The sequence below is a fragment of the Geospiza fortis genome, unplaced genomic scaffold, assembly GCF_000277835.1.
Source record: "Geospiza fortis unplaced genomic scaffold, GeoFor_1.0 scaffold488, whole genome shotgun sequence".
In the NCBI taxonomy this organism is placed as follows: domain Eukaryota; kingdom Metazoa; phylum Chordata; class Aves; order Passeriformes; family Thraupidae; genus Geospiza; species Geospiza fortis.
The window spans coordinates 3,860,531-3,871,035 of NW_005054365.1; the positions used below are offsets into that span (position 1 = coordinate 3,860,531).

General features: G+C 49.9%; 1 protein-coding gene across 1 annotated transcript in view; it reads left to right on the forward strand.

Moving 5' to 3' along the window:
- Window positions 1-10,505, forward strand: part of ME2 (malic enzyme 2) — a 28,764-nt gene that overhangs the window by 8,066 nt on the left and 10,193 nt on the right. The window contains exons 2-11 of the mRNA XM_005424218.3: window positions 2,954-3,087; window positions 4,377-4,526; window positions 5,572-5,647; window positions 6,018-6,179; window positions 6,754-6,857; window positions 7,136-7,245; window positions 7,355-7,452; window positions 8,320-8,433; window positions 8,524-8,638; window positions 9,534-9,676. Of these exons, the coding sequence (XP_005424275.2) occupies window positions 2,954-3,087; window positions 4,377-4,526; window positions 5,572-5,647; window positions 6,018-6,179; window positions 6,754-6,857; window positions 7,136-7,245; window positions 7,355-7,452; window positions 8,320-8,433; window positions 8,524-8,638; window positions 9,534-9,676 (1,206 nt within the window). The remainder of the gene's footprint in view (window positions 1-2,953; window positions 3,088-4,376; window positions 4,527-5,571; window positions 5,648-6,017; window positions 6,180-6,753; window positions 6,858-7,135; window positions 7,246-7,354; window positions 7,453-8,319; window positions 8,434-8,523; window positions 8,639-9,533; window positions 9,677-10,505) is intronic.

Below are 10,505 nucleotides of genomic sequence, written 5' to 3' on the forward strand. Positions count from 1 at the left end.
TATAAAAAAGCCGACACCGCCTCGGGAGCGGTGGGAGAGTGCTGTGGCTGCCTTGCTGAACAGACCTCTGCTCGTCAGGGAGAAAACTTTATAGATAAGAAGTAATAAACAATCCGAAGATCAAACTCCAGAGAGTCCAGTTTTGTTCTTCAGAGCCTGGGGCCACTCCAGGACCACCCAGCTCATCTTGGGACAGAGACCAGACAGCCAGACCCGAGACTGCAGGGCAGTCCCAAATCCACATCCAAATCCAAAAGAAGCTCATGGTCATGGACAAAGATACTGGGAGTGTTGGAAGGACTCAGGAGTTCTATCTCAGTGCTCTGGACTAAGCTTGCTCTGTTCCAGTTGGAGCAAGGGATGAATTTCTGTGTGAAGGCTGATGTAGTTCTGATTCCTGATTTAGGCCTAGGCAGAAATTAAAGCCTCTTTGAATACACTAAGATGTAATTGTCATGTAAATCAACAGCTGAAAGTACTTAGTGTCACTTAAAAATTCATCCTGTTTGATGTTATTGTGACTCCAGAGGCATTGAACAGCTAGATTCCCTACAGACAGAAGGAGTGTGAATAAACTGAATAAAGATGGGCCTCTGTTCTGCTTGGAGCTAAGCTCAGGGCTCCTGGACGCTATTGTGGGCCCAGGTGTTGTAAGGACGCAGGTTCCACTCTACAGGGAAGTGGGAAAAGCCACATTCTGGTGTCATGGTAATAGCAGCGATTATAGATTTGGTAGTTGTGGTTTTTGGAGGACTTGAGGCTTTCTGGAGGGGAGGATGCAGGTTTTGGTAGTGAGGTGTTCCTCTGGGGTTACAGTGAGATGTCAGTGTAGCATTATGGCTCCTCTGAGGGGACCCTGGCCTTCCCCGGGCTGCAAACTCCAGTGGCCTTGCTGACCAGAGACTAAACTTCTTCTTGCCTTCCTCTTCTTCTTCCTCTAAACGCTGTAAATATTTTGGCACCGTTTTTGTTTCTGTGGTGTCTAGGGTAAAAGTCAACATACTACAAATGCTTGCCAGCCATGCTCAGCCTTGGGGCCCGAGCCACTGGCACTGCCAGCAGTTTGTGTGGGAAAGGGCTGCTTTTGGGGCGATTTAACTGCATTTAAAGGTATTAAACTGCTGATGGCAGCAGGCCAGGGGCGTCGAGGAAAAGGGAAGATAGCCGAGAGGAGTTTGTGTGGAGCTTGCATTTCTGCTCGCAGAGAATAAATATTTCTAGTGAAGTATGCAGAAGTGGAACTAATCCTTTGCAACACAGGAAAAACCTCTGTGGCACCCAGAGCATGATCCTGTGGGTTCTTCTTCTCTCGTGTCAGTTTCTCTCTGTTTACATGGCTGTGTTCTTCGTGGAACTGTTGGGTTATTCAGATCAGTGTTTGGAAAAAAATACCACTACAGTGGCTAAAGTGGGACTGTTAAACCCCACAAAAAAAAACCAAAAAAAAACTTAGAAATCAACTCCCAAAAAACCAGCAGCAAAGTTAAAAACTTGAAGACTAAACTGTCATCTGAAATGTATTTGTATTTACTATTGGAAGAATACTGGAGACTAGCAATTAGACTGGGAAAGAAAAGAGTGGTTTGCAAATGACTCCTGAGTACTTGTAGAAAAGCTCTACTGTCCTAGTAGTGAAAGGTTAAATTGAAGTCAGTGTTTAGTGTCAAATCTATTACGTGAAAGGTTGGCAGACATGAAAATAAATACAGAGAAAAACAGATTCATTTTAGGGTTAAACACTTGGAGTTTTCTGTAAGAGGGCAAAACAGTGAAGGTTTTGGGTATGGGTTGTTGTTTTTTCTTGCTTTCTAGCTCTTCAAGTATTTTATTACTGTAGAGCATAGTGTAGAATCAGTACAGGAAAGCAGGTGGACTGCTTTAGTCAGTGTAGTCAAAACAACTGATATTAAATATAACCTAAATAGGAAAGAGAAAAATAATGTTAAAATAGTAATTATTTAACGATGGGATTTTTTTCTTTAAGGACTATTGTTTAGAAACCATTCAGGTATGATGAATTACACTACAACTGGACTCTTTTTAGAAATTTTTGTTAATGGTTGTGTGTTCTACAGATACCTGTGAAGAGTGTGTTCTCACACAAGCAGAGGTGAAAATCTTTGTATTCTAATCTGAATTGATGCCTTTACTGTCAGTGGAAAAGTACCGATTTTTATTTCTCGTCAGCTGAGGAGCTGAACATGGATGATCTTTGTGGGTCACCTCCACAAGGATCATCTGATTCTCTGACCTTTCTGATGGCAGGAGGAATTTGGAGTGTAATTACAAGGCATAAGGCAAACTTTAGAAAGCTTTTTTTTTTTTTTTTTGCTTAGCAATAAGAATCCGAAGGTTGAGAAATGGTTCAAATTAGTATTTAAATAACAATAAATTTAAACTCTGTCCACTCTCCCAAATGGAGAAGAGGGGGAAGTTTTTGCGGGTGAACTATTCTAATTTGCTACCAGCGAGGCTTTTTGGTAGTAGACAAATGGATTAGATCCATCCCTAAGTGAAAATTAAGTATTTGGGTTGGACTGTGATCTTAATAGAAGCATTAAAGCAATTCAGTAACTTGGGCATCAGGCTGTATTACTGAAAAAAGCAGCAAATGGAGCAACTGAGATAAAAATCTGAGCTACAGTTACTGTCTGTGACTGTAGGGACGAGCCTGGGTGACAGTGGAACAATGGCAAAGGCAGCTGTTATTTCACTTTTAACCCCTTTGCAGCAGCACCTCTCTGCTGCTCTCCAGCTCCACAGAGGACAGTCAGATGTGGCAAGGTCTGGGCAGTGTGGGTGGAAAGGAATGGCCCCCAAAAGGTGAGGAGAACCCCAGGAGGGGCAAACACCCCCCGAGCCTGCCTGCAGCACAGGGTGCAGTGGCAGAGTTCCTGGGAGAGGGAATTCCCAGGGCAGGGACTGATGATTGCTGCTCACCTCTCGTTCTCAGGGCATGGCCTTCACCTTACACGAGCGACAGATGCTGGGGCTGCAGGGACTCCTGCCTCCCAAAATAGAGACACAGGACATCCAAGCCTTACGCTTCCACAAGAATCTGGCAAAAATGACTGACCCCTTGGAGAAGTAAGCGCTGCTCCGGCCTTGTCCCGTGGTGCGAGTGAGCGGGAGCATCGGGGCTGGAAATAAGATGGAGATGGGAAAATACTGTCTGGGGGTAACCAGAGTTTCCAGTTCCTCTGCTGGGTATTTCAGTTCTTGGGTGTTGTTTTCATTTTGGCACAGAGCACTGCTTTCATCCCGCGGTCAGATGAGGTTGGGAAGCTTTTTTTCTTTTTCTATTCCTTTTTCTTTTTTTTTTAATATTCCATGTTCATAAAACAGCAGAAGAGAGCGTGTGAAAATCAGTAACGGAGCTGCAAACCTGCCTGCAGCCCGTCACACGTATTTCTGTGGTATGTAAGATGGAGTGGCAGGTTGTTAGAGCACAGCAGGTGGCATTCAGCCCAGTCTGTAAAAATGTGTGATAATGAAGGTAAACTGAGCGTTTGAGATGCCAAAACCAGTGTTCAACATAGACAGTAGTTACTGCTAAAAAAGACTAAGAGAGTAGAATTTTAAGTCCCATAAGGTTAATTTTTTTATATCTTTTATTACTTAACACACTGGTTTGGTGAGCTGCAAAGGATTTTTCTGTGTTTTATTTTTAGAATGCCGTGTTTTTAGCATCCCATTACTGTTTTCACATAATCTTTGTGTGTCTCTGCCTGTGAAAATACACAGTCTGCCACAGGCAGGAGGAGAACTGGAATGGCTTTTGGACCACATCAAAGCTCTTTTGTTCTCATCAGAAGTGAAGGATGGCTCTTAAATCCACAGCATGTCACTTGCTGGTCCAAAGCGGTCCTGTCACGTATTGGCCAAGTGCCCAGCTGCCGTGGCCTGAGGCAGATTGCTAATTCATTATCTTTATGTTGTTGGGTCAGCAGGACAGGGTATGGGTTGATACACAGCAGATTGGTGGGTAAATTTGCAGAAATTCAGATTTGATTTACACACCCACTTAAGCCCGTCAGAATGAGCCTTCTGGTGGGGCTCAGTTTGCTGCACGTGTGTGTTGGTGCTGGGATTCACAGGACACATCTTCTGGGTGGAAAATTATTTCAGTGAAATTTTGTTTGCAAGGGTGCTGAGACTCCCTGCAGTAAATCCCTGGGCTGTGTTTAGTCACATTTGTCATTATTCCCTTGCCAGCACGCACAGTGTGTCCACCCAGCATTTCCATCTCGCTGCTGCTCCCTTCCCAGCTTCCCTTTGGTGCTCCCAGCCTGACTCAGGGAGAGGGGGCTTTCCCGAGGGAGCAGCACGAGTGGGAGACAGCCAGGGGTGTTTTTCCTTGTGCTGGTTGATTACAGGTACATCTACATCATGGGCATCCAGGAGAGGAACGAGAAGCTGTTCTACAGGGTGCTGCAGGACGACATTGAGCGGCTCATGCCCATCGTGTACACCCCCACCGTGGGGCTGGCCTGCTCCCAGTACGGACACATCTTCAGGAGACCAAAGTAAGGACACACACACCTTGCTGCTGCTTTTATTGTCCTTTCCTCTGCATTCGCACCTGAGATTTGCAAGTGGTTTCTGTCATTTTCATCCTGGTGCAGCTTGTGCCACGTCGGGGCAGTAAAAGTTTGTTAGGATATATCTCATGACACAGTGCGTATTGAGAAAGAAAACGTTTGGAAGCAGACGTGGAGATGGGTCACGTAAATATCCCCAAGTGCAGGGCTTCAGCCCCATTTCCAGCTCTTCCCAGGTGCCACACAGCTCTGTAATTCCAGGGGGGATTTCCTCAGCTATCAGAGTCCCTTCTGTGGCTCTGAGGGTCTGTGTCGGGGCAGGGCCTCTGGAAGGGAGTGTAGATTGGATGGGATTTATGGACATCACCCTCACCCTGCTGCAGAGGGGTGCTTCAGGTGGGTTCCTTAGGTCCCTGCACAGCAGGGCTGTTCAGGGGGTTCCTCACCCATCCCTGTGTCACCCTGCACAGCAGGGCTGTTCAGGGGTTCCTCACCCATCCCTGTGTCACCCTGCACAGCAGGGCTGTTCAGGGGTTCCTCACCCATCCCTGTGTCACCCTGCACAGCAGGGCTGTTCAGGGGTTCCTCACCCATCCCTGTGTCACCCTGCACAGCAGGGCTGTTCAGGGGTTCCCTCTGGAAGGGAGTGTAGATTGGATGGGATTTATGGACATCACCCTCACCCTGCTGCAGAGGGGTGTTCCTCACCCATCCCTGTGTCACCCTGCACAGCAGGGCTGTTCAGGGGTTCCTCACCCATCCCTGTGTCACCCTGCACAGCAGGGCTGTTCAGGGGTTCCTCACCCATCCCTGTGTCACCCTGCACAGCAGGGCTGTTCAGGTGGTTCCTCAGGTCCCTGCCCCAGGGGAGGAACCGATATTTTCCTTTGAGCAATTTATGTCAGCAGCTATAAAAATTTGAATTTTAAATTGTCCTATTTGGCATTCAGTTTTACAAAAGCAAGGTGAAATTTCTAATTGTCGCTCACAAAATATTTCTGGTTTGTGGTTTGTTTTTTTTTTCTTTCAGGGGATTATTTATTTCCATCTCAGACAGAGGCCACATAAGGTCAATTGTGAACAACTGGCCAGAGAACGATGTTAAGGTACTGTCATGGTGTGATTTTAATTTTTAGTTGTTATTCCATCTCAGCTGAGTCTTTTGAGATTTACTAGTATTTGGTGGAAACATGAGTATTAAGTAATGCATTCTGGCTCTTTAGTGATGCTGGCAGAATGCAGCTCATTGAGGTGATGCACATCTTGAAGATCAGTGTTTCACCCTAAATGGGTTCCTAATGGGTTCATGGGTTGAGGAAAATATTCCTCATGAGCTGCTCTTCGTCTGACTGTGCAAACATACCTCAGTTTTCACCTGGGAAAAAACCACAGCTGATATTGAGCTAATCTTTATAAATTTCAGTGATTGTGTATGATTTGACCTGCTTTTTTTTCTCCCCTTTTTTTTTCCATCAGGCTGTTGTGGTCACTGATGGAGAAAGAATATTGGGTCTTGGAGACCTGGGGGTGTACGGGATGGGAATTCCAGTGGGAAAGCTGTGTTTGTACACAGCCTGTGCAGGGATACACCCAGATAAATGCCTGCCTGTGTGCATCGACGTTGGGACTGATAACCCAGTGAGTCACCACTATAAAAGTGGGGGTTTTTAAAAAGCATTCCAGGCTAAAAGTGGGGAATGTGGGCAAGCTGTGGTCAAAAGGAATACCCCCAAAAAGTGAGGAGAACCCCAGGAGAGGCAAACACACCCCAACCCTGCCTGGAGCAAAGGGTGCAGTGGAAGAGTTCCTAGAAAAGGGAGTTATAGGATTCTAGGGTTTTTTTTTTTTTTTTTTTTTTTTCTTTTTTTGAGCACTTTTATTTAAGATAAACCTGAATATTTTATGCAAAGGGTAAAAGGTTTGGGGTTCACTATGTAGGGATTAAAAGTGCCCATTGATTTGTCCATGAAAGGGTGCATCTGGAAGTAATTGGAATGCTGGAACACTGCAAAATGGGCAGTCAGTTTTGACCTGACTTTTAAGAAGCTGGGAATGGGAATTAGATTTATTGAGGCAGTTTATTGTTGGCAGTATTGATTTGTTCTGTTTCAAAAGCTGGGGCTGTGTGCCTGCAGCACCTCGGGCGTGAGCTGTGCTGGGTGTGCCCTGGGGAGGGATTCACCCTGCTCTCTGCCTGGCCTGTTCCCTGCAGACCCTGCTGAAGGATCCCTTCTACATGGGGCTGTACCAGAAGAGGGATCGCTCGCAGGTCTACGATGACCTGATCGATGAGTTCATGGAAGCCATCACGGACAGGTAGGGCACAGAGCAGCCCTCGCAGCTGTCCAGGGCGTGAGGAGAGCGCCAGAGGCTGGGGCGGGCTGTGTCTGTCCCTCCTGTCTGTCTGTCCCTGCAGCGAGCTCCTCGGTGACCCAGAGCACGCTGCCTGTGGTTATCTGTGCGAGGCACAGAACGGAGACAGCGCTCTGGGCTCTGCCCGAGGACAGCCTGCTGCACAGATAAGGGATGGGGCGCAGGCTCTGCTGCTCCCCCCTGCCTCTGGGGGTGATGGCGGTGTTTGCCATCCCCTGTAGGTATGGCCAGAACACACTCATCCAGTTTGAGGACTTTGGAAACCACAATGCTTTCCGGTTCCTGAGGAAGTACCGGGAGAAGTACTGTACCTTCAACGACGACATCCAAGGTACACCCTTTGTCTGTGTTCCTGAACATCCCTGCAGGAACTCTTCCCAAAGCCACAGCCTGCCATGGAGACGTGTTCAGCTGCCCTCAGATGTGCTCTGCTCTCACAGGGACAGCCTCAGTGGCCTTGGCAGGACTGCTGGCAGCCCAGAAAGCCACTGGGAAACCACTCACAGACCAGAAAGTGCTGTTCCTTGGAGCGGGAGAGGTGAGTCCTCTTGAGGGCCCAGAGCAGCAAGAGATATTTAAAATGTGTATTTTCTCATTGAGGAGGTTTTCCTTCTCTGAACTCCATTGCAGAACTTCTCATATAAGGCCAGCTGAAATGCGTTAGCAGAAAGGTGCCTGCCTAAACACGACTGTGTGAAAGGTGTTTAACATTTGCAGGCACTCACATTCTTCATTTCCCTGCACGGCCTTGAAGAAAGCACCAGGGACTTGTGTGTATTTGAAGGGAAACTCACCATAAAATCATGGTGTAGTGAGACCATCTTGTTGACTTTTATAGCACCGGAGGGAAGTACAGGGAGTTCTTCTCAGCAAGGTGATTGATCCAGTTTGCAGCAGGCACCAGTTACTGGTGCTGCAGTGCCAGGAGCAGCCCTGTGCTTCTCGGTGCATCAGCACAATTGCTCCTGTGGTGCTGACAAAATGACTTAATTATCTGAGAAGTTCTCCATCTGGGGAAAGGCGCTGGTGGCAGTAATTGGCCTGCTCTGCCTCATTTCTCCTGCCAGGGAGGGGCCAGGGGCCAGCAGAGCCTCCTGCTGCCCTCTGCCAGCCCTGCCTGGGGCAGGAGCCAGGCTGGGTGTGTGGGGCATGCAGGTTTGGTGGCAGGAGGGCTGAGCCCAGCTGCCAGGCTGGGCTGCGCTGCTGTGGCTGCTGAGCTGGCACAGCTCACAACCCCTGGGGGAGCTGTCCCTGCCTGCAGGGGTGCTGCTGCTGTGCCAGGGGGCTGCCCCACACAGCGAAACACTTGCCGTGTCTCACAGCGGGCTCCCTGAGGGGTTCTGTGGGGTCTGATGGCAGGCCTCTTCTGTGCCCTGTCACCAACCCGCGTCCTGTCACCCGCCAGGCTGCCCTGGGAATCGCCAACCTCATTGTCATGGCCATGATGGAGAGCGGTGTTTCCCACGAGGAGGCCTCCAGGAGAGTGTGGATGTTTGACAAGCACGGCCTGCTGGTCCAGGTAGGGCTGCAGCATGCCCGGGAGCCCCCCAGCACAGGGGAGCCCTGCCTTGCCCTCCCCTCACAGGAGGAACCACTGCTTTACCCGCAGGGCCGGGAGCAGAAGGTGGATCCCCACCAGGAGCCATTTGCCCACAAGGCTCCAGAGGACATACCAAAGACATTTGTAGAGGCAGTGAATGTACTTCGGCCTTCAGCTATCATCGGTGAGTGAGCTTATTTTTCTGTCATCTGGCTTTTTACTGCCTTTAATTTGTTGTCAGGGTTCTGGGCAGCTTGGTGACAGCCAGCTGCATTTCTGCTGCTGTAAAAAACATGGAAATGTGAGGTCAGTTTTCTCCTTGAGAATACACTGGGCTGTGGTGCTCCTTCTGAGCCTTGTGTCCTTAGTGATGGAGAGCAGCCACAACCATCGTGTTTCCTACAGGAGCTCCCTCACTCGAGTTGTTTGGCTGTTTTCTGACCCTCTGCAGTCCCCCCGTGGTCAGACTGTGCCAGCAGCACAGCTGGAAGCAGCAGTTCTGTGCTGCAGATCACCAGCACCTCTGGGGTCACTGACATCTGTAGGTACTTATTACAGCTGTGGCCATCTGCAGGGAGCAGATAGGATTACAGGTATTTCCTGCTGTGACTGCAGTTCCCTTGGCACGTGATTTATTTAGAAAAGGAGAGGTTTTTTTGGCTGAGTAGCCTGGAGCTTGTAGGCACTGCACAAATGCATCAAAGCTGAGTGTTTGTACCTCTGGGTTTGGGTGTGGTCAGGAGCACCAGTGTCAAGTGTGCATTGCACAGCTAACACCCATCAGGGATGAATCATCCACAGAGTGCCTAGAATTCCCTCTTGCTTATCCAGGACCGTGTTCCTTGTACTCATCAATACCAAAAAATAGTGTGAAATAGGCTTCTGGAGCTCACTCAGGAGATGTTGCTGTGGAAATTGTGAGTGCCAGCCGGCCAGGAGCAGTGCCTGGCTCCATCTCCAGCTGCCAGAGGAGCTGTGCCCTGCGGGGAGGCTGTAGGGCTGCCACGAGCTCGGGGTGGGGTGGCTGTCCCAAGGCAGCCAGCCTTGATTGTGGTTTTGTGTGTTCCCCTCTCCCCCAGGAGTGGCTGGGGCTGGGCGTCTCTTCACCCAGGACGTGCTCAAAGCCATGGCTTCCATCAACGAGCAGCCCATCATATTTGCCCTGAGCAACCCCACGGCCAAGGCCGAGTGCACAGCAGAGGAGGCGTACACGCTGACAGAGGTGGGTGAGCCGGGGCTGCCCTGCCCTGCTGGGACTGCTCTGCTGGGGCTGCTCTGTCCTGCAGGTGCCACCAGCAGTGACCCCTGGGGCCCTGTGCTCCCTGGGCAGGGCTGGCCCCTATCCCCACCACAGCGGCTGTGTCTGGCACCCTGGCACCACCAGGTGTTGTAATGAGTCAGCCAGGAGCAAACACTCCTGGCTCTGCACCCTCCCCTGGGACCACTGCACCCTGTGGGGCAGGCACTGGGGTTTGGGATGGCTTTTCCTTAATAGCTCTACCATTATCCCCATTATCCCATAAAGGTGTTGCCTTTATGAAGCCAGGCTTTTGGCCAGTCTTTTGTGGCTCTGTGTAGGTTTTTGTGCCAGGCTGGTTGCCTCTGCAGGGAGCCCACGGGGAGGGAGGTGGGGCAGACACAGCAGGGCCCTGGGACTCAGAACCACTGCTGGCATCTCCGTGCTGGTGCTGGTGCTGGCATCTCCGTGCTGGTGCTGGTGCTGGCATCTCCGTGCTGGTGCTGGTGCTGGCATCTCCGTGCTGGTGCTGGTGCTGGCATCTCCGTGCTGGTGCTGGTGCTGGCATCTCCGTGCTGGTGCTGGTGCTGGCATCTCCGTGCTGGTGCTGTCCTGCAGCTGCTGGCATCTCTGTGCTGGTCTGAGCCCCTGCCTGCAGGCTCCAGGGCTGCAGCTCTTGAGGGGATTCATTCTGTTCTATTTCTCTTCTTTTAATACAGTCCCAAATCAAGTGACTGGTGTGTGAAAATGGGTGGGTGGAGAGCTTTCCTTGTCTGCTGCTGCAGACTGAACTCCTCCCTTGCACTGCACACAG